The sequence below is a fragment of the Artemia sp. Qi Xiang Cuo genome, chromosome 13 (assembly GCF_049724085.1).
Source record: "Artemia sp. Qi Xiang Cuo chromosome 13, ASM4972408v1, whole genome shotgun sequence".
Classification (NCBI taxonomy): Eukaryota; Metazoa; Arthropoda; class Branchiopoda; order Anostraca; family Artemiidae; genus Artemia; species Artemia sp. Qi Xiang Cuo.
Genome location: NC_142806.1, coordinates 42,880,127 through 42,907,218, shown reverse-complemented (window position 1 = coordinate 42,907,218; position 27,092 = coordinate 42,880,127). Strand labels below are relative to the sequence as shown.

The 27,092-nt window shown below is 34.6% G+C and overlaps 1 protein-coding gene across 1 annotated transcript; it reads left to right on the top strand.

The window, feature by feature from the left end:
• Nucleotides 1–878: 878 nt before the first annotated feature.
• On the top strand, nt 879–26,543 carry GXIVsPLA2 (phospholipase A2 group XII). The gene is made up of 4 exons (XM_089098638.1): nt 879–1,115; nt 15,912–15,979; nt 22,963–23,131; nt 26,288–26,543. Exons 1-4 carry the CDS (start codon nt 899–901, stop codon nt 26,410–26,412), a joined length of 579 nt encoding a protein of 192 aa, XP_088954764.1. The 5' UTR covers nt 879–898; the 3' UTR covers nt 26,413–26,543.
• Nucleotides 26,544–27,092: the final 549 nt, after the last annotated feature.

Genomic DNA, 27,092 nt, shown 5'->3' with positions numbered 1-27,092 from the left:
TTTTCATTCAACAGGACCCTTAAGCAAGCCATTTTTCTCTTTTCTTTCTTCTATTTAGTATTGAGGTTGTTCGAGTTTACATTATTGAGCCCTCTTGTATTTCCCATTCTTTAAGCATTTTTGTTTCCCGTAATGACCACAGAGCGAATAAAGTAAGAATTATGATATTTTCACATAACATTTAAATACAGATCTCCAAGTTTTCTATTTAAATTCAGGTTTAAGTAATTAAACATGAAAATTTTAACGATACTAATGTTTTTTAGCGTTAGGTAGGTAGGAACAAAAAAAAAAATTTGTACATTTTGCTTTTAACGACAGTACAGATTAATTGATTTTACCTGAGCTATGGGCAGAGACCTAGTTGAACGTTTTTTAAACTGTGAATAATCTTTATATCTCTGAGAGGACCAGTTTAAATGTTTTTCCAGTTCACATATTTACAATTTCATCGGCTTGTTGTGTATTTATATATATATTGTATTGACACCCTACAGAGCATTGCGAAAAATAAGCACCTAAAACCTAGGGGAAACTTTTGATTGGTTGGGACTGTATTGATTATGTAGAACCAAGTAAGAAATGAAATGGCTTATCCTCTGTAGTAGGTTCACAAGTAAAAAATAATGAGAGTCCTTATCATAAGAACCTTCGAAGTCAAGAAAAGCTGCAAAATGTATATTTTTTATATCTTGAATATTGTCTTTTATAGTGTTGGTTAAGCAGGAAAATAGATATTTTGAGGAGTAATACTTTGTAACTCCAATCTGCCAATCTGTGCAATTTGTAATTATTTTGTTTCCGGGAGCTAACGGAAAATTCAATTGTCTAATATGGCAACGTCCATATTTTAAAGTTCAGTTCAAAATAAAATAACGTGGTCTTCAAATGTTTCAGGATGCAATTATATAGATATATGCCCTTCATCTGTTTTGTGTCAATATATGTAAATGCTGATTTTCTAGAAAACATCAAGGAAACCCTTTCTAATGCTAAAAATGTTTTGAATGATGGCTTTGGTTATCTGAAAAATGTTGTAGAAACAATTGAAAGTGTACAAGATTTTATAGATACAACTATAGACGAAGAGTGTGAGCCTTTCGCTTGTAAAAATGGTAAAATAATGGTTAAAGTTGCTAGATTTCGGTTTCAGTAGTATATTAGGCTAGGGTCATGATTTTTTAATTTAGTTTAATAATGACATGCCTTCTGCTGGTGGGCTACTCTTTCACTAACAGACCCTTTCTGTTGATAGCCTTACTCATGAACTTACTATTGATACCCTTTCTCATGAGCTAGCCTCAGTTTAGATCATTAAAATTGGCCACTTTTCAGTTTTTTGTGTAATTTAGCTAGGAAGGAAGTGGACACATTACTTGATGCCTTTTTACGTTGTTTCCAAATGCAATAACTAAGTCTGGGCAAAATTCCATTTTGAGCCCTTAAAAGGGCTCCAAGAGGTTTCTGTCACCACACTAAAAAGTGACCATCACTAGAAATGGTTTTAAAAGTCACTAAAACATACTATTTCTGTATAAAAAATCTGGCATGATGTTGTGCCCATCCATAAGAAAGGGGAAAGGGCAAATGCAGAAAATTACAGATCAGTATGTCTCACGTCACTGGTCAGTAAACTAATGGAAGGGTGTATCAGAGACCACATACTACATCATGTCCTGGAGAACAAGCTGATAAACCCAGATCAGTATGGGTTCCTTCCAAACAAAAGTTGTACCACACAACTATTAGACATGCTCAACAAAGGGACCCAAGCTCTGGAAGAAGGCCCCAATATCCTGGTAGTATTGTTTGATGTTGAAAAAGCATTTGAGAGCATCTCCCATCCACATCTCGTCAAACACCTACAAGATTTTGATCTCCAGCCACAACTACTAAACTGGGTTGAGTCTTTCCTGAAAAACTGAACACAAAGAGTCAGGGTTGGTGAGACACTTTCTGAACCAGCCAGAGTAACAAGTGGAGCCATTCAAGGTAGTGTTCTTGGGCCCCTCCTGTTCATACTATTTATCAACAAAATTAACAGAGGTATCTCAAGCTCTACCAAGACTTTTGCAGATGACACTAAACTCTACAGAAAAATGGCATCACACATGGACAAAGTCATTATTCAAGCAGACATCAACAAACTGACAGAAAACCTGAAAAACCTTGGGCTAAACTTCAACACAAGCAAAACAAAAGATTGGCAAGAGAAAAGAAACAGCCCCACAGTTAACTATAAAAAGTAGAATAGGTGCAAGGGTACCATTAGAGACAGTGGAATCAGAAATAGACCTTGGAATCATTATTGACTCTCAGCTCAAGTTTCATAACCATACAAGCAAAATAGCTTCAAAGGCCTCTCAACTCACTGGTCTCATTAGGCAGAGCTTCAAGTATCTCAACCAGCAGACCATTGTAAAGCTGTACAAAGGGTTAGTAAGATCAACTATTGACTATGGTAATATTATATGTGGGCCTCACTGTAAAACAGACTCAGCCAAGATAGAAAAAGTTCAAAGACAAGCCACAAAGCTTCTTCCAGGCTTCAAAGAGATGAGCTACGAAGAGAGGTTACAGAAGCTGCAACTTCCAACACTCAAGTAAAGAAGAAAAAGAGGAGACCAAATCCAGATGTACAAAATGAAAAACAAATTGGAAAAACTCAGCTTCGAAAATCACTTTCAACCCCCAAAAACCCAGACTACACAAGGTCAATTGGTAAAAGTGTTCAAGCCCCATGCCCTAAATAAATCAAGAGCCAATTTCTGGAGTGTAAGAGCTGTAGACGACTTGAACAGTCTTCCAAAAAGTGTTGTGTAAGCAGACACGCTAAACATATTCAAAAATGGACTCGACAAATTCTGGAAAGAACACATGACTCTTAAACATCTGACTTTATTGACTTAAAACTGTTAACACACAGGAAGCCAAAAAATATCCCACACTTCACTCACAAACACTTATCATGGAAACCTGCAGAATTTCAGATAGCCAAGTATCAGAGAAACAAGACTTGACAAACCAACTGACAGCCATCTAGAGAGTGCTGTAACACGGATGTTTCCCTAAAGGCACTAAGGATCCTGTAATTTAATATGAATATATTTCTTTTGAATAATTGATTTATAACAATATAGTTCCACAAAATTTGAATTTATAAACATTATGCTAAAATGTTAAATATTATCCTGATGTCTGTAGATAAGGGTGTGTTTTCTGCACCATAAACTTTGCAGTAGGCTAACCAAATGACAGCAAATAGAAAAAAATAAGCACAAAATTACCCTCTTGCCTTTCCTCTAAAAAAATGATTAGAAACAAACAAAAGAAGGCATACAAAATACCAGTAGGCTATGGTTTATCAAAATTCATTTTTATTGATCATGTAAATTTGTGAAGTTTTTACCTGCATTTACCTTGAAGCAGTTTCTAAATTTTTTGAAAAAGATAATGCCAGCATTGATATTTCCAGGTATATTTTTTTCTTTAGAGTACTTATGTCTTATAGCCACTCCGCTCAAGCTCTTGGTCCAAGTAAAATTGTTTTTTTTTTCTGTGTTTCAACATGTACTTAGTGATAATCAGCTTAGCATGAGAGAGATAAATTGTATATTTTATGTACATAAAGAAAGAAAACAAGCAAAAATGGGGTTTTTATAGGCCAAATGAAAATAGTAAAAAAACACAACAAAGTGAATATTTTGAGAGGACAAATGTCTCTCTTCTTCTGTGCAAAACAAAATAATGTATCCAAGGAAAGTGCCAAAGAAAAAAAACAACAACAAACAAATGCAGAAATTCAATGTGAAAAGAACCAAATAACCAAAAACTTAAAAGATGAATAAAATTCAATAAAAGCCAAAAATTATAAGAATTAAAACCAAATACCTAACAACCATAAAAGCGAGTTATTTGCCAATATCTGCAATTTGCACAAAATTTAAAAAATTATGATTTGCCATCAATGGATACTAGCAAACAACCTTTTGGCTTTTATTGAATTTTATTCCTCTTTTAATTTTTTGGTTCTTTTTACATTGACTTTCCTTGTTTGTTTTTGTTGTTTTTTTTCTTTGGCACTTTCCTTGGATACATTATTTCGCTTTGCGCTGAAGAAGAGAGGCATTTGTCCTCTCAAAATATCACTTTGTTGTGTTTTTTCAGTATTTTCATTTGGCCTATAACAACCCCATTTTGCTTTTTTTTTCTTTCTTTATGTGATGTCAGGCCAATTTGGTTTAAGAAATTATATTTTATATAGGTATATTTTAATTAAATATCTTATACATAGAGTTGGTTTTTTGGTGAGGTTAGAAACCATTTAATATAATGTGCTCTGGGTGTCCTGAATTCTGCAATTCTCTGTTGTAGTTTCCATAATTTTTTCACTAAAGTATTATATTTTCATCATATTTAGGTATATTTCATCTGGATTAACCTAACTCCTCTTCTTGAGTGTCCTTTTGAGTTCAATCAACTCAAAATCAATTTAATCAACTCTTGATATCCAGTCCTTTACCCTAATTCAGAATTTGATTAGGTATTTTCATTGTGCAGAAACCCATGGCATTTTGATAAAAGGTATCTAATTTTACAGGAGAGTAAATACAATGAAAGAATCTTTTTAACAAATCAGAACTTAAGAAACTTGAAACTTTAAAAACTGATTCTTAGTGAAATATAAGAGCCAATTCCCTTTAAACTTATTTTTTTTTACTTACAAATCATCATTTCAATATGTAAAACAAACCAAAATCTATCAAAGAGCAAACACTCTTCTTTGGGAAGCTCAGCTTTGTCTGGAATGTATTTGTGAAGTACCTTTTCATACAGAAGTTTTCTGCAAAACCAGGAGAAACCCTCTGAGATGAAGGGAAGAAGAGAGTGAGGTCATTGTACTTGGCTTTGCTGATTGCTTGGTTATTTGGAAACATCTGGGAAAGAACTGGGATGGTAGCAATTTGACCCCTTTTTTGTAAATACTTGGTTTGAAATGGCTTGTTTTCCTTGTGGAAAGTTTTGAGCTGTGTTATTCTTAAATCTTTTTTGTACTGAAACCATCCAAATCCTGATTATTTCTTTTGACAGCTGCAAGGACATCAATCAAGTTTCAAACATGTTGTTTGGGGAATGGGGAACAGGCTTATAGTCTTGATTCATTTTCGAATGTGAGTCATGTTAGGAAGAAGTCACCATTCACACTGAACAGGCTTTAGGAGGAAACACAAGTAAGAAACATAGTAGTAGTGAGGCAAGCTCAGGACAAGCAAGACAGAAGCCACAAGTGGCCTGAGTAGAACCAGTTGCCAACACCAAAAGAAACAAAAAGCCAAAAGTGCTTTGTAGTGTCTGTATGCATTTTCAAAATCAGAAAGACGTACCTAAAGCAGAGTATAGATGCCTAAAGAACTGAGACAGGCCAAGCACAAAAATTAGATTTTATGTAGTTGTTGATGCTTTTCAAACAATGTCAAAAATGTATTCTTTACTGCACACAAAAATTGTCACCAGTGGAGATTCAAACACTTTCAGAGATTTTTAGCAAAAGTTAACTGCAACAGATGCATAGAAAAATAGAATGCACCAACTGCATGTGTAAGTGTCTAAAGACCAGGCTATACCAAAGCAGAAAAGGAATTCCCATGTGTAAGAAGTTTCTAACCCCTTTAGGGCAAAGGCACCAATGATTTGACAGTGCAATTTTGGAACCACTGTCAATAATTTTCTTCAAAACAGGATAACTCTGCTTAGTCATGACTCAGAACACCATCTCTTGAAGCCGTCGTTATATTTTGACAATTCGAAACGTGGACACTATATCTGATACACCCAGATAAGAAAAGAATACTCAATTCAATCAGTTTCCTGTTTTCGACACAAAATGAGATCCCAACAATTTTTTAGCTATGTAATGTTCAAACTGTCATTATTGAGTTATTTTTTTTTTTTGCAAAAAAAAGTTGGGATCAGCACCAATGCAACAAGATACATCTGATGTTCTCTAAAATGTAGCCATATTGGCTTTTTTTGATAAAATTAAGTTAAAATGGCAGCTAATGTTATACTGACAAAACTATTTTCCAAGTGTCAAAAATTCTTGTCTGATGTAGTGGAATACCAGACCAAATAACAATGTTCCTTTAGCCAAATTCAGATGTAGATATTGACTTCTATTATGAAATTCATTTCTTTTGAGAATATCTTGTGGTAACCTTGTAAAATTTTTTACAGACAGCAACAGGCCCTGTCAAAATATAGGTGACTCTGTCAAAACATCACTGAACATGTAAAACAGATGAGAAACAGTTGGTGTCAAAATCCAAGGGTCCTCTGACAAAAATATACGAGTTGTCAAATTTATGGGTACTTTCTCAACAACAAGAGATTTTGATGATTATTATTTACAATAATATTTCACATGAAAAAAACGTTAATTTTTTTTTATTGTGGTTTTGCAGATATGATGCAAGATTTTTCCCTTATCTGAGGAACTGCTGCTTTGTGTCATGCTATGTTCATATTTTTAAGCATTTGACTTGGTTGATCACAGCACCCTAATTCATTTATCACTGAATAAATTTGAAGTACACCCTCTCTTAGTAAATTTTATACATGTTTTCTTTCAAATAGATCCCAATCTGTAAAATACAAAACATTGTCTCTAAACCCCTCCCTTATTAGCATGGAATGTCTATCCCACCCAAAATGCTAATGAAACCTGTTAAACTCCTTGGTGTCACAAACTTCTAATAATCTTAAGTAGAACATGCATATTTCAAGAATTCTGGACTTTTCAGACAAAGGATAGTCAAAGCTAAAATTTCTAAAGTGGATTAAACTGGTAGATTAAGGTTGGAATGGCCAAATGTTGACAACACTAATTGTGGACAACAAAGAAATCTTTGCTACACCATTAAAGCTGAGAGAAAGTAGGCCATTCCAGATAGCGTTTATAAAGAGAGCTATATCACACTATTATATTATTAGATAAAAAAAAACAAGTTTTTTTAACTGAAAGTAAGGAGCGACATTAAAACTTAAAACGAACAGAAATTATTCCGTATATGAAAGGGGCTGTCCCCTCCTCAACGCCTCTCTCTTTACGCTAAATTTTTTTTCTTTTTAAAAAAATAAAGTTGTTAAATAGAGTAAAAGTTTAGCGTAAAGAGTGAGGCTTTGAGGAGGGGACAGCCCCTTTCATATACGAAATAATTTCTGTTCGTTTTAAGTATTAATGTTGCTCCTTACTTTCAGTTACAAAAACTTGTTTTTTTTATTTAATTTTTGAACACTTTTGAATAAATGCAGGTTTTGATCTTAACTCACCGTACATGAATAATTAAACCAAAATTTTCATATTAATTTACTTTTATTTGGTTAAATGGCTTTCTCGAAACTTGTTTCATTTTATTTACGAACGTTTTTATTAGTAATAAATATACGTAACTTACGAATTAACTTGCCAATTCATAATTTTTTAATTTGATTTTTTTAATTATTTATTACTAATTTTTTTTAAATAATGATGGGAAATCCGGCACCCCTTCATAGCAATGTCCCTTCCCCCCGAATAACTTCCTTCACGAGAAGATCCTTCCATATAACCCCCGACCCACCCCCACCCCCCACTACCAGAAAAAATTCCCCCTGAACACGTCTGTATACTTTCCAATAACCAATACTATATGTTAACATTGGGTAAACTTCATAACTTTCAGCCCTCCCCCTGGGGGCTTCGAGGGATTAAGTCATCCCGAAAGACATAGTTATAATATTTTCGACCATGCTGAACAAAATAGCTATCTCACAATTTTGATCGGGTGACTTTGGGAAAAAAATGAGCGTGGGAGGGGGCGTAGTTGCCCTCCATTTTTAGTCACTTAAAAAGGGCACTAGACCTTTTAATTTACATTCCAATGAGCCCTCCCATGATATTCTAGGACCACTGGGTCGATACGATCACCCCTGGGGAAAAAAAAAACAAATAAACACGCATCCGTGATCTTTCTTCTGGCAAAAAATTGAAAATTCCACATTTTTGTAGATAGGAGCTTGAAACCTCTACAGTAGGGTTCTCTGATACGCTGAATATGATGGTTTTATTTTCATTATGGTTCTATAACTTTTAGGGGGTCTTTTCCCCTTTTTTCGAAAATCAGCCAAATTTTCTCAGGCAAAACTTTTGATAGGTGAGATTAAACTTGATGAAACTTATATATTTGAAATCAGAATTAAATCTGATTCAAATTAAGCCTTCTAGAGTAGAAAAAGTGTTTTTTTTTTTTACAAAAACTGTTGAATCATTGGTACCTTTACCCTATGTATAAAAAATGCACAATTTTGTCAGAAATGCGATTGCTTCTGCCACAAAAAGAAAAAAAATCAGCCAAGGAATTAGTCAAGGTGCTGAAAGCCTAACCCCTTTATTTATTTTTTTTTTGTGATGACCACAGAGACTATTCAAAGTACTAGAAAAATGCAAGAGCTCTCCTGAATCTATTGACTGAGGAAACTCCCAGAAACATATTCCTGAGTCACATTTATTGTACATCAGAGCCACTTACAAGAAGTTCCTGGCTGCTGATAGGAGGCACTACCATGAGCTTTGCAAGATACTTTGTAAGTTTTGTAGCTTGTCTTATTAGAGGGGGGAAAACATATGGTCAACAAGGCTGCAAGATAATATACATGAGTCAGCACAACTGGGATTGAATGTGTGAAAAAGCACTTGATTGGATCTGAGATTCTCCATTGTGATGGTTTGAATGCGCCCAGTTTCAGAAATCTATTCAGGCAGAATCTGATCAAAACTACAAACCAGAAGCAAATGCTCTTGAACTTAGTCCTTCTGACCTTGCTATTGCAAAGCTTTGCAGTGCTGTTGCTGTGACTCCAGTTTTTAGATATTGATATTCTTCACATAGAAGAATGAACCTGGTTTATAAGAAATTCCCTGGACAACATCAGGCAGGAAGCTAGAAAAGTCACCTCACAGCTTCAGTATCAGAAGCAATTTGCAAAAGACAAGGGAGAGCTGCAGCTTTGATGGTATAACAACTATTATATGCCCCTGATTGTAAAACAAAACAATGGAGCATGGGCATGTATATGAACTTATGGCTGTAGCTGTGTTACAGCAAAAATTAAATTGCAGGATTATTCCTGCTGGACTGTTTCTTCATGAGACTCAATCAAGGGTTTCTTGTATTACAGCAAAATCAGATTGCAAGGCTATTCCTGCTGGACTGTTTGTTCATAAGACTCAAGGGTTTCTTGCTGCCAGTCCTGATGCCATTGTTGCTCTTCCTGGAGAAAGAAGAGTGATTCTTGAAGTGAAGTACCTCCTCAACACTAAGGACATTTTAATGGCTAACTCTCTGAAGAGAAATAAAGGCATTTTTCTAGATAATAAACACAGTGTTCAATTGAAGAGGAATCATAATTATTTTTACCAAGTTCAGATGCAGCTGGAGGGCTGTGACCTTGACTGTTTTTGTTTACTTTGGTAGAGGGACATCCATGTGGAAGAGATCAGTTAAAATAAAAATTTCTGGCACCATAAAATATTCCTGGAACTGCATAAATTCTATATGGAAGCTTTATTGCCCAAAATTGTGGATGGGAGAGCACCATGCAATATGACAAGCTGCAAGTTATTTCTAAATGAGTCATTGGATGAATAAAACCGCATGTATGACTTCAATGGAAATATGTTTCAGCTTAGTGTTTTTATACTGTATGTATTAAAAGATCTTGAATGCTAAAAATTAATAAATCATATATAACTTATGTTATTACTGTGTATTGCATATAAATATGTATATCTTAGTGGCCCTTGTCGTCAGAGGCGTCCCGAGGGGACGCCTTTTTGTAGTCAGTAAAATTTTTTGTAGTCAAAAAAAAACTTTTTTTGTAGTCAGTAAAATTTGCGCAGAATGCGAAAATTTCGGCAAAAATTTTGCAAAAACAGCAGAAATTTAGCAAGATTCTTGATTTCTGCAGAAAATTTGCCATAAATCAGGTAGAAATTCGGTAAAATTTATGAAGGTCGGCCCTCCCCCCTCCCAATAAAATGAGGCTCGGGACGCCCCTGCTTGTCATTCATTTTTTCCCATTTAGGTCAGGCTAAAAACCTGGTAGAGTTTTCTTCAAAATTTCCATTTATTTTAGTTGTACGTGTGTTTTTTAAACAAGTTACTTTCTGTAATAAAACTAATTCTCATTGTTGTCAGATCAATCAAAACCCTTTCTGTATAATTTAGTATTTTTATTCTGTCTTTTCTTCACCAAGGTAAAAGGCACAAAGACAAATCCGCTCTACCGAAAACTCCCATCTTTACCACTGCTCTTCTCACTAGTCAAACCACAAATTCTCAACAGCTCCCGATGATGGCTAGTCCTCTGAGAGAATTTGCTTATTGGGTCTTCGGCTTTATGACTGTCAGCCAACAAGACAGGAAGACTGAGGATTGCAAAATGATTTTAAATGCTTCTGCATCTTCTTAATGGTGACAGTGATCAGCTTGCTTTTTTTATTTTTATTTGTTTGGTTTTTTTTTGCTTTCCCCTTTCCCAGTTTTTTGGCCATAGGCCCCATTGTGGGGGAATACCTAGTTTCATATTTTTGGACTCAAATCGTACAATACTGCTTGAAATACCAAAATGTTCTTCTTGAATACTCTACAAAATCTTACTAGAAAGTCTATTTTTACTAGTTTAGGGGATGGTCACTACCAGAGTGTGCCAAGCAACAAAAAACAAATCCATGGCATTTCTCTTTTGAATTCTTAACCAGTGCTGGCTATCATTTCTTACAAATTTCCCTCTTACAACACTTTGCATTTATTTATTTATTTTATTCAACGCAGGAGAAAGCCATAGGCTTGTCGCAGTATGAATGCAAAAAATGACAACTCAGCAGCAACACTGCAAAACACAAAACAAAAAATATTCTTCAGTAAAACAACTATACAACTAACTATATTACAAAAACTATTTTTCATAGAACTCAGTTTCAACAAGAGCACTCTTACTTGTTTTCACTGTTTGGGCTGAAACTATGGTATCAGGTAAACTATTCCAAAGTTTTGCTGCTTGGCTAATAAAGCTACATTGACCTATCTTCTTGTGCACTCATGTCTGATACAGTTTATGCAAGTTTTGTCGAGTGGCTGAATAATGACTAAGCTTGAAGATATCAGCCCAGCCAACATTATCAACACCCTTCATAATACAGAAGGTATTGATCAGGTCAATCCTGTCCCATGGAAACTGCAGGGAAGGAAGTCATAAACAATGCAGTCGGCGCTGAAATGGTAAATGACTCAAATATGGCACAAACTTTGATGCCCGATGTTGAACCTTTTCAATTTGCTGTGAGTCACGTTTCCATGTTGGATACGACATTGAGGAACAATATTCTACCACCAGGCCTATTATTGTCTTGTATTTTTACGCTTATGTGACCAACACTAATATGAATTGGCGTGTATCTTTTATTTTGCAAGCTTGATTCAAGTTTGATGCTCAGATCTCTGAAGCATTCCTCTAGCTCAATGAATATTAGGATAAGAATTGCTGTTTATCACAGTTAGCTTACTGCCTTATTAAGCTTACCTAGATTTCTCTTCTGACTATTTAAGATAGGTGAAATGTGATAGAACAGATTTTTGACTTCAAATTTTAATGATCTTTAGAAGTTCTAACATTGCAAGGCGTCACAGAGGTAAAGGAAACAAGACAAAACACAAACCAAAGAATGTTTAATAGTATGTTGATTTTCGATTATGGTAATTTGTACCTAAACCGAAAATTCTTGCAGAAATGAGTTATCAATTCAGAAAATGTCTGAAAATCCTGGAAAATCTCAGATTCTCAAAAATCTATACAGAAATGATACCAAGGGCCAAAAGTCCTTAATTTCTGGATAAATCTTTTGAATTGTCACTTGATTTTCATTTTTGACACGCCGCCGCTGTTCTTGTAACCGAGCGTGTCTTTGCTCTTCATTTTCCTTATTGACACGCCATCGCTTTTTATTCATTTTTGACAAGTTTTAATATTTTGATTACTCGACACAATTTAGCAATGGCCTTTGCTTTAGCTGCCCCTATTGGTGTTGCTGCAATTGATGGTCCAGGTTTTCGATCTTCACATCTTATCACGTTTGATAGTTCAGGTGTTGGTTCCAAAAAATCGTCATTTATAGTAACTGCAACTGCAAATTTTGGTTTTTTGGGCCCACCAACGGACATTATATTATGTAAATAACTGAGGCGTTGAAAACTCAATAATCTTATTTATGCTATGCATGACATCATATAAGAGATGGCTTATATGATGTCATAAGAAATGCTTATATGATGTACTAACATAGTACATGACATCATTTGCAAAAAAAAAACAAATCTAAGGCTCTCAACAAATTTTCTCAGGCTTTAAACCTATCTAGATCGTTTATTTATTCGAGTATAGGCTATCCAAGATACCAATTTTCCCGAAAAAATATGGAGCCGTTTTCGAGAAAAATAAATAAGTACTTACATATACAATTATTACTCACTTATAAATATAGTATATAATATATACATATATATATATATATATATATATATATATATATATATATATATATATATATATATATATAATTCCTCTGAAAAGATGATTTCATTCATTGGGTTTTGTTGTTACCTGCCTCCAAATCTAAAGAAATTGTATAGTTGACATCCTTTATATTAGTTTTTACAAAGCCATGCCCTTTATTTGACTGTCTGCATTTAATTTTGTCTTTTGGTCTTTTTGTTATCTGTGCTTAGTTTAATGACCTTCTTGTAGTAGTGAGGAGATCAAAGAAATAAGTACGTATGTGATGAGGAGTAATTTTTTAAACTAAACTCAGGGTAAAATATATATGTTAGCTGAAACTTCTCTGGGGCAAAAAAAAAACTATTACCTTAAATTGCATTTTGGAGCGAATCTAAGGACTTTTCATCCTTGTAATGCTCTGTTATGACTTCTGTAGGTTGTTTGATGTGGTTGCTTGCTACATTTGGGTTGAGGACTCGACAGCTTCTCAGTTGTACAGGAACTCTTGCTGTTGCCATTCTTTGTCAAAATTATGCTTGAATGCACCCGTCGGATCAGCAGCCACTGTATCTGCAGACAGTTGATTCCACAAGTTTGTTAGTCCCTGACTGAAGAAATGGCTTCTTTCTCGGATTTAGAAGCGTTTCTTAAAGATTTTCTTGGAATGCCCTCTTGTCACAGAGCGTTCTACGGAGGGGGGGGTGGGTCAAGTAGACCAGGGAGAACATTTTTGGAAATAATTTTGTGGGCCATATTCATGTCGCCATGTTTCCTCCGGAATTTGAAAGTAGGAAACTTCAAGTGACTCTTTCTTGTGTTTCCTTGTCCTTCTTGAAGTAAGGTGACGCCAGGGACATTCCAACCTCTAGGCGCGGGCGAACTAGTGTCTTGTAGAGCTTCATAAACACACTTGGGCGTCTGCTGGAGATAGTTCTTTTGATCATTCCGAGAGATTGGAGGACATACGACGATACAGATTTTGCATGGGCGCTGTTCTTAAGTTGACGATCAACAATGACTCCAAGATTTCTTTCTTCACAGACTGCCAAAATGGGCCTATATTGAAGATGGTACTGCCGATGTGTATTGTGATTGCCGAAGTGGATTACATGGCATTTATCACTATTAAAAGAAAGGAACCATGAATCAGTCCAAGTCCCAAGAATGTCAAGGTCCATTTGGATAGATTGCAGGTCAGAGGATGAAGCTGCTTTACCAACAAATTCCGAATCGTCATCATAAAGAGCTAGGAGGTTCGAGAGAAGATTGGGTGCATCATTTCCATAGAAGTGGAAAAAACTTGGCCCAAGAATGGTCCTCAGGGGAACGCTGCTTAAAACAATTGTAGAAAAGGAGAAATGAAGGACACCTTGGGAGTCATGAACTCTCACAACTTGTGTTCTTTCTGAAAGGAAAGTTTGTATCCACTTGACAATAACATCATCAACAGCTGCTGCTTTTAGTTTGGTGATGAGGAATTCATGACAAACCCTGTCAAGTGCTTTTGAGAGGTACATGAGCACCATTTCGACAGGGAAATCTTTATCCAGCAGTGATGTAACATGCTCACATGTTTGTATTAAATTAGTATCAACGGATATTAAAGATCTGAAGCCATGTTGAGTGGAAGTGAGAATGTTGTTAATTTCCAAGAACTGAGAACATTTGGGCACTCCTTGAGGAGCCTTGGGTGTATCCAATCTGATCCCTTGGATTTGTTTATACCAAGCTCATCAAGGATAGCTAAGACCATTCCTTCAGTAATGGAAAATTTAGGCATTGGATCAGACTTAAAAATTGATGGTGCTGCAGGGATAGTTGGACAAGATTGAATGGTGAAGGCAGAGGCGAACTGAGTATTCAATACATTAGCATCATCTACTGATGATGAGTGGATTATGCCATTATATTTGAGGTCAGGAATGGTGTGATAGTTAGGGTTTTTAGCAGAAACATGTCTCCAGAAGGATTTGGGGTTTACCTTGATATCTGTGGCAAGCTTCTCATGTTGAGACTTCAGTTTCCTATTTATACTGGAGGCGAGGTTCTGAGCCTTCGCATACCTCTGCCAATTTTCTTGTGCTTTTCCTTGCTGTGCCTTTTCCAGGCTCTGGCTTTCCTGTTGAATATTGTTCTGTTAAACAATGCTATTTTACATGCAATCATTTTATATACAATAAGTAAATAATGTTATCCTTGTTTTCTTATGCTGTTTCGTAAAAGCAGCATTAAATGATGGTTCTGATGAAAAATTCGGTTTGTAATTTTTTTACCCTGAACCTTAAACTTGATTTTTGAAACTAGTGTTAAGGAATATGGACTAAATTTCATTTTCGAAAAGAAAACTTGCTGTTTTTCTTGAAATAGAACATTTTGTGCTATATTTATCTCTTCTAAAATCCATTTAGTCTCTAAAGGGACCTATGTTTTGGACAGTTTCAGAAGCATTATTTTTAACACGCTGTTTAAGGAAGCGCTATCTAGCTCCACTCCAAGCATACACTATTTCTGAAAATTCCCTAGCATTGAGAAACTCTTGGCTCCCTTGTTTCCAAGTAAAGGGCTTCAATACGTCTGTTTGGGTCCTCTTCCTTTGGTTAAATTTCCAAATTACGCTATTTAGCATCAGCAATAAATTTTTGGCTAAATAAAGGCTGCCCCCCCCTGAATTGACGCCATAGAAAGGCAACATAGGCTTTTGGAAACACTTACTCATTCTCAAGGTAAGAATAGAGTTCATAACAAAAATCTGAGCTGCTCTGGCGCGAGAATTTTATTAAAACCTATTATATCAACCATAAGCCTTTTTACTATTAGGCTGCTACTTACAATATTTTTTGTAACAAAAAATAAGCATAAAAAAAGGAAATCGCCAAAATTATAATAAAAAAAAAAAAAAATCAGTACCAATTTATCGCACTTCCAATTATAAACATTCCTTATGATTCTGTATGTGTTTTTTTTGGAGTTCAAGGATATATCTGATTTTTACTTATATCTGTTCTAATTCTAACATTCCATATTATTTTCATTGACTTCATAGTCACACTCAATTTAACTTTTGATAAATGTCAATCCACTGTTGAAACCCAAACATTGTAGCCCATAATCACGATTGAGAATTTAAATCCTGATCGAACAGTAAATACAAATTACGAAAATCACAGATTTGCTTAACTCCAAAAACTTTGAAAATCGATTATTTTTTTTTTTTTTTTTTTTTTTTTGTCTGTTTACTGGTATGAAGACAAGTAACCTGTTTTGTAAATTATATTAAGGATATTAATTACAGGGACATACTTTATGCAATTTTTTTATAGGTTATGAAGTTGTCGCTAATGAAAACTATGTAACACATAGCAACGGTTGCGGAACATATGGATTTGAGGTAAATTGTCTTCATATTCGTTTACAAATCTTCTCTTGAAGCTTATGAACCTTTCATCAATATATTTATTTAGTGCCTTATTGTAGCTTTATTCATATTGTCTTCTTACAAGCTTAAAACATTTTTATTTCATCTAAAAAACAAAATATGTCTGGTCGGAATATTTCACCAACCAGCAACTGTATCAGAGTAAACCCACCTAGTGCGCTAGTCAAACATCTAGCTTTGCTGGCTTTTTGGGCCTATGCTCAAAAGTTTTTGTCAAAAAAATGGATTTATTTTTAACGTTATGTTTTGGTACTTGCAAAAGCGCTTAGATACTGAAATTTCCTTTAAAATGGGCCCTTAAACACCTTTCTATGTTGTTTCAGTACCCTGCTAGCAGTGGAGGAAAAAAACGAAAAACGAGGACGCATCCGACACATGCAAAAAAATTATTTTCTTTGTTGTTCAAGCGAGAGGACTGTATGTTTCCTGTATTCGGTTTTAAGCCATGGTCATTTCGGTTCTAGGCGTTTACACCCCCCCCTCCCCCGGAGATTACCCCCTCGGAAAATACCCCCCCCCCAGTGGAAAATAAGGCTTTCCAAATTTGAGAATTTTATTTGAGTTTTATTTTTTTAATTTCCATAGGGGGAAGGAATTTTGATACTTGTGTATTATGCGCCACTCGCTCAAGTTTACGCTGCGTAAAATTCGAGAACACGCCGTTTTTTTCGTTAGTTTCCTCGTTACTTTAGAAACGAATTTGGGATATAGATTTTCATATTAAAGGGGGGGGAGGTGTAAAGTATAGCGGGTCTGCATGCAAAATGGGTTTGGTGCAATTATTCTGCATATTAGATAGATAGATAAATAAGTGGATTTTAAAGCCAAATATACGGCCATGAACACAGTAAAAACACATAAATGAATATAGTGAATGGGGGTATGTGAGTTAAACCCCCTGGAAAATGCCCCCCCCCCACCACGGAAAGTAACCCCTCCTTGGAAAATACCCTTGCGGAAAATACCCTCCCCCTGTGGAAAATAAGGTTTCTAAATTTGAAACTTTTTTTTTTTTTTCGTTGAAAAGTGCTAAGGAACGGGAAAAAGAGGAATTTACACACCAGAAGTATCTTAAAAACCTGGAAAAAAAACACAAATCCATTTGTGTTGAAAAGACTTCCATATGAACTTCTGCAATTTTTGGCTGTAGCGGGTGCCAGATTAAAAAAAAACTGAAGAAGAAAAAAATATAGGTGAACAATCATCAAAATTAAGCTAAAAAATATAGTACCAAAAAGTTTAAGAAGGTTTGGCTATCCTTTGAAAGGATAGTTGGTTTTGGGAACCAACAAATTCTAAATTGTTTAAGTTTTTACGGACAAAAGCGTTGTCAAATTCTACGAGTTTGTTTTTCTTATCTTCCAAGTGTAGAACTACCACAAATCACCATCAACAAATAAATAAAACCCAAAACTAACAGAAATTACAATAGATAACCTAGTCAAACTCAAAACGAGCAAAAAGGAAAAGGATTATGGTTGACAACGCCCAAATCTTCTTCAGATCAGAAAGTAATTTTCACTTCGCTTAAAAAAAAATAATAACCGTGTATTGTATGTTTGATATACATATTTTGATATCTATTCCTTATAATCCTAATACTTTTTTATTTGTTTAAGTCAAAAAAGTGAAAAACATTTAAAATGTATTTTCTTTTCTGTAAAGTGCAAATTATGTTCTGGTCTTGGGAAAGTGTGGGGGGTTGTCAGCCCTACTCATGCAAATTGTTGCTATTTGAGTTTGAATAGGTTATTTATTGTAATTTCTGTTCGTTTTGGGTTCAATTCATTTATTTATGGTGATTTGTGGTAGTTTTACGCTTGGAAAATTTTCTGAATTTATGTCTACTCATTTTTGCCTTAACTAGGCTGTTTACTATTCTTTGACAAACTTGTATTATGGAAAGTTTTTTATATTAATTTCCGTTCATTTTTATTGACATAGTCTTTTTCATATAAATTTTATATCTTTTTAAATTTGTTTCTATTTTACTCCATAGTTTTTATTCTGAAGATTATTTGACTTTATTTCTGCTCATTTTTGGTTTAATGAGGCTTTTTACTTTTCTTTAAAAAACTTATGTTTCCCATTAACAAATACTATCTGTAAGTAATTAAATATAAAAAAAAAAGTTTTTCAATTGAAAGTGAGGAGCAACGTCAAACCTTAAAACGAACTGAAATTATGGCATACATTGAAAGGGAGTGCCTCCTCCTCAAGACCTCGCTTTTTACGTTAAAGTTCTCTCCATAAAAAATCCGATTGCGCCACTGACTAAAGATTACGATGCGTAAAACTCGAGAACAAACTGGTTTCCTCGTTACTTTAGAAACAAATTTGGGGTATATATTTTTACATTAGGGGGGGGGGGGTAAAGTAGGTACAATTATTCTGCATATTATGAAGTAAGAACTGTTTTCTGACTTCAAACTATCCAAATACTTTACTCCCCCCCCCCCCCTTATGCGTAAATATATAGCCCAAATTATATATTTCCCGTGTATTCGGTCACTTTTCTTCGTCTTGTATCGCGCTAAGATGAAAAAAAACTAACGAAGAAACCGGTTTTGTTCTCAAGTTTTACACAGCGTTAACTTGAGTGAGGAGTGGGGGGAGGGGGGAGGAATCCTCTGGAAAAAATACCATAGGTGATTTCTATTTTGTTTTGAAAAAAGATTTGAAATAACAGTGGAAGGGGCAACTCCTTTCAAATACGTAATAATTTCTGTTCGTTTTAAGTTTTGATGTTGATCCTAACTTCAGTTGAAAAAACTTGTTTTTTTTTTAAATTTAATTTCTGATCTTTTTTAAATGATACCGGGAAATCCGGCTCTCTCTCCATGAAAAATTTCGGTATTTGTGTATTATGAGCAGCTCACTAAAGTTTACGCTGTGTAAAACTCAAGAACAAAACCAATTTCTTCGTTAGTTTTTTTCAGCTTAGCGAGAGACAAGACAAAGACAAGTGACAGAATATATAGGAAATATATAATTTGGGCTATATATTTGCACATGGGGGGGGAATAAAGTATTTGGATAGTTTGAAGTCAGAAAACAGTTCTTTCTAGGTATATGACCACTAAAAAATTAGAAGAATAATGAGGTATCTGGAAATTTTGTTTAAAAAAAACAGTATAAAGTAAATCTAATGTTTCATCTAAGTGTTTTTTCCATGTATTAAATGGGTTTTCTTTTCAGTGACCGTTTTTCCAAGTGTTAAATACTATTATTAGGTTTATGTAGTGTTTCATTTAAGTGTTTTATGATGATCGCTAATCAAAGTTTATGTAATTTATGCCTTTCATTTATGTTATTTTACTGTGTTCATGGCCGTATATTTGGCTTTGAAACACACTTATCTATCTATCTAATATACAGAATAATTGCACCAAACACATTTTGCATGCAGACCCACTATACTTAAAATGACGTTTTTTTCTCACTTGTCAGTTTTTTTTAAATGCGCTTTTTTTTAATATTAGATTTCTAAGGGTCGAGGTTCTTTCTTTACTAGGTTGCGCTTACCGTTACGACCATGATCTCAAGTGGAACAATTTTAATGTGAAAGACGAACTTAATATTATTTAGTAATGGCTTCTATATCTAAACAAATATGAGGTTAAAATATCCCTCACATCTTCTTCAATATTACAAAGCCTTTCTCTTTTTTGGCTCTGATTGCTGGAAATAGTTAAAAATCCCACCTCACTTGAGTACAAATTGGAAACATTGAGTAAAACTCTTAAGTGATTCCTAAGAATCACTTCTTTTCTGTTTTGTTTCTTTAAGCACAATTTATCAAAAGTGGATGAGAAGACAGAAACTGTTTTTTAAGAATCAGCGTTAGAAAAGCTTTGGAGAGCGACTTGGATAATTTGGAAGTGACGCCCGAAATATAGGAAAACAAATCAAGTTCTTTGGTGCTTCTGGTTTGAAGAACATTTTTTTCTTCATATAAAGACTCCTGGCGTCTTCAATTACTCTCTGTGTCGCTAATCTAGCAACTAGAGACTCTGTATTACTGGTTGGTAAACAGCAGGTGCTAATTTTCAAGAGACACCATTGCTTCATAACGTGAGGATCAGCCAATGAGCCTTATGCTTATCCTCAGCAAAGGTGGCGGTAACTCGCAGATGGGTTTGGAGCTGGTATCTTATGGTACTTACTACACTCACTTACTTAAGACAGATTTACTTAGGTAGAAGTACTAACAAAACAAGACAAACGTAGGAACAATAAAGCAAAAGAAAGGAACGTATTACGGGAAATTTTTACACAATGAATAAAATTAGGAAAAGCGCAAGTATTTCGGCTTAGTCGTCTTCAGAATAACAAGAAGTATCAAAATGTCCAAAAATGGAGAAAATTAAATAAAAAAAGGAAATCCGTGAGAAGCAGGAAAAACAGAATGTAAAAAAAAACTAAATAAAAATAGAACGCAACCAGAACCAAGAGGAAACAAAAGACCCATAGATGAAAAAACGATGTTTTAAGAAAGCTGAAATTAGAAATTAAAAAAATATACCAATAACTATGAGGGCTGAATGAATTCAAACATGAGCAGTCTCTATGGCAGCATAGAGACTGTATTTCATGTTAATTGCTGCTTTAGAGCAGGGGTTTTTCAACTATGTGCATCGGCAATAATTTCTTAGAGCATTATGCTTTCCCATTTATAGTTCAAACGAAAATATATTAATAACGGGTATATTTTTTTTAATAAGATAGTGAAACTTAAAAACAAATCTCACACAAAAATAATAATAAAATCCAAATATTTCGGATCACATCCGGAAGCCTTTATCAATGAAAAAAAAAAACTAGCCTAAACAAAACATAAAGAAAAAGAAACAACCAACACTATATAGAAAACAATAAAAAAAAACGAAAGGAAACTCGCATTAAGACACAATACAATGGCAAAGAAACCAAAGCGCGAATAATAATGAAACAAAGAGAGATATCTGCTATATGTTTATTGACCGTCCGAATTGTCTTCTGATATGGAATTCTATCAAGAGGAAACGGTATTTTTATTTGAAAATTTTACGTGTGCCCTAGGTTAAAATCAAGTACAGGTTAAGGAACTATTATGTTTGAAAAAATGAATGAATTTTTTGCAAACCTACTCTGCCACAAGCTCGTTGACTTCTTCCTACATTTTTTTTAATATGTATTTTAATTCAAACTTGCGTGAGGCTAATTATGCAAAATTTCTTGATCTTCTTGACTATTGAAAGTATATATTGTTTTAGCTTTTTTTCACTAAACCCTGGTAATTTGGATTTAATCGATATTTACACCATCTATTGTACTAATTCCTTTATAAATAATTTTTTATGCAAAAGTTGCTGAATGTCTATTTGATCTTCCTCACCATAATATAGGTCATTTTTGACGAAACAAAAATAGTTGATAATTATCTTGGTTATTACAAAGTTTTAGAGGAATTATAGGAATAAAAAAATTATGTGTAAGGAAATTAGTTTAAATAGAGACGAAGGGGAATAGTGATTAAATCCTATTTATAAATGTTTTATAAAAAATAAACCATTAATAGTAAATAAGATCAAGAAATAAAAATAAAATAAACTTTGGAAGAAGTCAACGAGCTTGTGCCAGATTAGCGTTGCTAAAAATTCACTTTTTTTTTCAAACATAATAGTTCCTTGACCTCTACTGCACACGTAAAATTAAAAAAAAATTGTTTCCTATACATAGAATTATACATAGAAGATAATTAAGACGTGCAATAAACATATAGCAGACTTCTTGCTTTGTTACATTGTTAGTTATGCTTTAATGTCTTAATTATTGGCTTTTGTTTAAATTTGAGTTGTCTTTCATTTTTCTTTTTTGTATAGCATTTATTGTTTTTCTTTATCAGGGCTGGATTTAAGGGGTTGACGCTTCCAGACCCAAGCATTTTTGCTGCTCCGTGTTCGCGAGATTTCGGAGAAATCCTTGGAAATTTAGGGATAATGGAAGCACAAACAGAACGCAACTAATGAGCCAATAGTTATGAAAGAGAGAGGCGATACCAAACTCTCAGCTGCCATGCTTGGCAGACATGTAACAGTTTATAAGTTCTGTGAATAGGCAGCCCGGCGGCGGAGCGCACCTGGGACTTTGACGATAAATTACATCAATCCATTTTTTGTTGAGAAAAAAATCATTCAGTGATAGTTTGTTGCACCCCCTGGCATTGTGCGACCCTAGGCCCGGGCCTAGTGGGGAAATCCAGGTCTGGATTTACCTTACTGGTAAATCCAGGCCTGTTCTTTATATGTTTTATTTAGTCTATTTTTTCAGGTGATAAAGGCTTCTGGATGTGAAACCAAAACATCCGGAATTTTAATATTATTGTTATTTTTGTAGCATATTTTTTTTCACTGTATTACTAAAAAAATTACCGGTCATTAATGCATTTTCATTTCAATTGCATGTGCCTCGGCACTGTAAGCTGCCGCAAATATTACGCTACCGTGCGGCAAATCTCAAAATTGAATAGCAAAGAAGATAAAAAATAACTTAATGTTTTACTATATTTTTTTAAAATGGATTTTTAAATTTTGGATACAACTGGCCATTTGGATATTTCACCATTTGCAACGTTAAGAAACAAAAAGAGAAAATGACTGTGCAATGTTGCAGAAGAATGGAGATGTACCTATCTCATATTCGTACAGATATAGACGCCATTGCCGAATAAATATTAAATTTCAACCGCTTTTTTCCACTTTTTGATAAGTTATAATAAATGTATACTTCTACAGTTATTTTTGATCAAATATGATAGTTTGTGAGACACTGCCTTAGAGTCTGGAAACCAATGTGGTAATTTTGTCGAAATAACAAGTATCACTATAATAAGGTTGGAAGCCTCTCCTTCACGTCGACAAGCAAGTAACATGCTTTGTGTTTTTTTTTTTAAGTGGAAGAGAAATCAACTGTCCAACGAAAATTTAGAAGAATGTTGTCATGAGCATGACCTTTGCTATGGTACATGTGGCTCTGACAGAGATTACTGTGACCTACTTTTCAAGAAATGTTTATATGAAACATGTAAGCTTTATACAGCTCATGCACCTATTGACTATAAAGGTAATTTTGAATTTTCTTCCACCACGCATACTGAGATATAAATATTCTTTTATCTTACCCTTTTTGGCCCAGCTTGATTATTCCCACTTTACATATCTTGCCTCAGACATATCGCCCTCTTTAGACACTTTCTGTATGGTATTGGTTCAAAATTGATTTGGGAGGCTTCGTGGGCTAATGTTGATGAAATATAAACGAAGGCTGAAAGTACTGGTACAACTGTTTCTGCTTCAGTTTCTACTGCCCATTCCTAATTTTGGATTGGCCCTTATCTTTGATTTGTATGAACTGTTCCGCTTATCTTGAATCTAGCTCTATATCAGAATCAAATCGACTGATTAAGTGTCTTTAAATACTTAACCTGCTAAATTTAGAAGTCTTGTGGATTATGGACAAGGCCGTTTTTTTTCTGTATTTATTACTGTCCCCGGGCCGATTTTAAAATCGAGTGTATCTGCAATACCTAAAAACTTTCCTGTGTGATATATACGTAAAAAATTCAGCAGTGACAAACTTCTGTCATTACCCTTTCACTGCAATTGCAGTTTGTGTAGACGTTAATGAGTTAGATCAGAAATGGATCTGTGCTACTCTTTACTTTAAACAAGTAGTTAATGTTTCGCCAAGAGGAGAAAACCAATTGACTTTTTGCATGTATTGCAGCAAGTTTATGGCTGGTCAAAAAGTCTCCCTGGGGGAGACTTTGATCGGGAGCACCGTGTCCCTCCAAAGGGTATAAGTCTAATTGTATCAGCATTTTTCATGGGTCTTCCCAAGAAACTGAATTAGGCGCTATATCCTTTTTGACGGTTTTCAACAGTGTTAAGAGCAATTACAAAAATTGCTCTAAGCTTGCAGTTGACTTAACTATTTTAAGTTTGACATGTAAGTATCTTTACTACAGAATTTTTATTGATTCCTTAATTGAAACACTGGAATGCGATCTTTATAAAGTGTAGTGTACTCTGAACAATAAAAAACGTTCCATCATTTTAATTTTCTTTTAAATTTAAGTCTAATGTAACGATATCGGTCAAATCTAATAGCTTTCTGCTAAAATCCTTTTCTCCACTTAAAGATTTACTAGTCTGATGACTAGCTTAAGAACTACTGTATCCACTGTTATTATATTCCACCCTCACTTGAATACGCATGCCCTATTTGGCATCCATGCCGCACGAAAATTCAGACTTCTAAAATTGAGAATATTCAAGAAAGGGCTCTAAAAATTATTCTAGGCTCTTCCGTATCTACTTAAGAAGATGGTCTAAACCCGGTTCATCTGACTTCCTTCAAAGTAAAAGAAATAAAATCACCATGGACTTTGGGCTAAAATGCCTCTATCCCAACTTTCGCCATTGCATTATTCTTTCCTTCCAAGGCGACCTGGAAACTAAATGCCCCTCTGGACTGACTAGACATAATACCAGCACACTAATCAATTCAAGAGATATTCACTTCGGCAAAAGAAAGATATATTGCTTCTTTTCTTTTGTAGTATTTCATCATTTATCGTAGATTTTTGTTACTGAACATTTTCCTTATATCTTATTGTGTTGATCTTTAGGCGGTACTTGCTGCTTTGAATTTTTGTTGTTGCTGTTTTTGTTAGCTGCTTGTATTATTATTATTATGTTGTTTTTTGTTTTTTAATATTGGCATGCTCATGTCAGCTTAAAGCTATCGTAGTGAATAAAGTATTTAGTGAATAAAGTATTTTAATAGTAATTATGTCCTTCAGAATAAGGGTATTTAAACGAGACAGTAAAACCAGGAGGGTCCGGTACCAAAAAAAAACACTCACTCTTAGCCTAGCCAGACGAAGGTTCTTTGCCATCGACTTGGACAGAGGTATCTTTTCGTTCCATGAGTCTCTCTGAGCTGAAAAAATTGATTAAGGTATATTTGTAATGGTTTTAAAGCTATACCAATGTCTTTTATCATCGAAGAGGCAGCATTGAAGAACTAAAACCTTCATAAACTGGCGTGCTGCAAAATATCTTAGCAAAAGGAAGGGCTTTATCATCTCCATGATTAATCTGGCTTTCGGTTCTCGCAAGCGTATCTATTTCGTCTTTAAAACCAGTCTCGTTCCGAGATAGTCGAATGTGTGTGCTGGTTAGTCTTGTGATTTGATGCTTATTAAGAGCTCTTGGAAATCAAGCTTATGTTGGAGGAATTTCAGTTAATCGCGTGCAACTTCGTCGCTTATATTGTATAGCATTCGGTCGTTTAGATACGCTTGTATTTTACGTTTGTCGCAAGAAATTAATCCAAGATTTGGGGAATTACTAGAGAATTTTTCCTTGGAGGGAAAAGGCATCAGAGGATTCGCCTTGGGACAGGGGGTAGGACAGTTGAAAACGTGATAAAGGCGCAGTACTTCTTTATGTGCTATTCGGATTCTTCTTTGTGAAATGTGAATTCGGATTTCTTATTGCCTGACGTAAATCAATAGAAGATAGAAAACGCATGCCTTTCTACTTAAAAGACTGCTATAATGCCTTTTATCTACGGACGCTTGAACAATGATTTTGCATTTCAACTTTTAAAATTGAGAGCAAAGGGGAGGCTCGTGAAGCTTCAAGCTCTTGTTCAATTTTAAGTTGTACCTTTTTTTCCTATAGAAATCCGGCAGTGCACATGCATAGGGACGATCAAGCTTCATCTACTGAACAGCAGCCGAAAAAAAGAAAAGGGTGGGAATCGAACCAGATGAATTTTGAGGTTGAAAGGAGAATACTTGTAGTTGAGTCTCGTAGCTTTTACATATAAACTATGTAATGCACGAGAATTAACTTTAGATGGAAAAGGGAAGAACATGGGGGGGGGGGTGTTTAAAATAAATTATTATGAATTTTTTTTTGAGGGATCAGGCTTCCTTCTCTGTAATTGTAGGAAGTGTCGGCTTCTGCTATTTCTTCTACTCTGTGATCTATTTTAATACAAATGCAACTTGCAATTTTTGGGATGAATTGTAATTTTTCGTGTATGTCACGTGAAGATGTATCCTAGTTTATGGAATCCACACATTGGGCAACCATAAACCACTGAAATGGGGAATCCGTTGACTTTGTTTCAGTACAAAACACCACTATCTAAAAATAATTATATTTTACGGAAGGCGTTTGGCTTCAACATTTTTCACTTTTTTAGGATGCAAAGCTAATGCCAAGCTACTATACACAGCTACCATCGCTTTAGGATGCAAACCATACAAAGATGCTCAGAGAGAAGCTTGCACCTGCCAAAGGAGTAGAAAACGTTATGAAGAATTATAGTACAATTGGAGTATCTTATTTATTTTTTAATCTCTTGTTTTGTCATTTTAATGAATTGAATCTTTACTTGACGATTTAATTTTGCGAAGAAAATATACTTTATCGAATCTGTTGCACATAGAGCTCCTTAGTAATGAATCTAGACTTAGGCAAAAGCTCATGCTATACTTCCAATAATGCGTTAATTAAACTCAGTCGGAACTGCCTTGTTTTTACAGGCTATCTACCTCCAATTGTCAGGCGGTTTTCCAAAATTACAATTGAAATCATGCATTATAGGAAAGGTATACCCTAATTTAGCTAATTTTTTTCTTTTTACAAAATGAGAAGCATTTCATATATTATGATTTTGAGAACAGCTTGACCCTCTTTAGCATTTATCCAAACTAGTCCCCACCGAAGCACCGAATTGTTCAACTCTACATATCTGATTATAGCAGTTAAAGTTTTTCCTCTTTAAATTTTGATCGACTAAGGAGTAAAATTTTGGTCGCTGATTATCTCAATATAAATATGTTTTACTAAGAAGTCTCAAATATAGAGGGACTATTCCCCCCCCAAGCACCAGTGTTGGGGACTGTTCGGTGAAAACAATCGGTTGATTAAGTTCGATGTGTGAACTGCATCATGGTTTCTGATTTTGTTAAAGAAATCAATATCACGTTAATTGTAGTGTTCGG

Bases quoted from the DNA above. Each gene is read 5' to 3' on its own strand.
- GXIVsPLA2 (XM_089098638.1), top strand. From the start codon at position 899: ATGCAATTATATAGATATATGCCCTTCATCTGTTTTGTGTCAATATAT. The intron at 1,116-15,911 runs GTAAAATAATGG...ATTTTTTTATAG, and splicing joins GCCTTTCGCTTGTAAAAATG to GTTATGAAGTTGTCGCTAAT. The intron at 15,980-22,962 runs GTAAATTGTCTT...TTTTTTTTTAAG, and splicing joins GCGGAACATATGGATTTGAG to TGGAAGAGAAATCAACTGTC.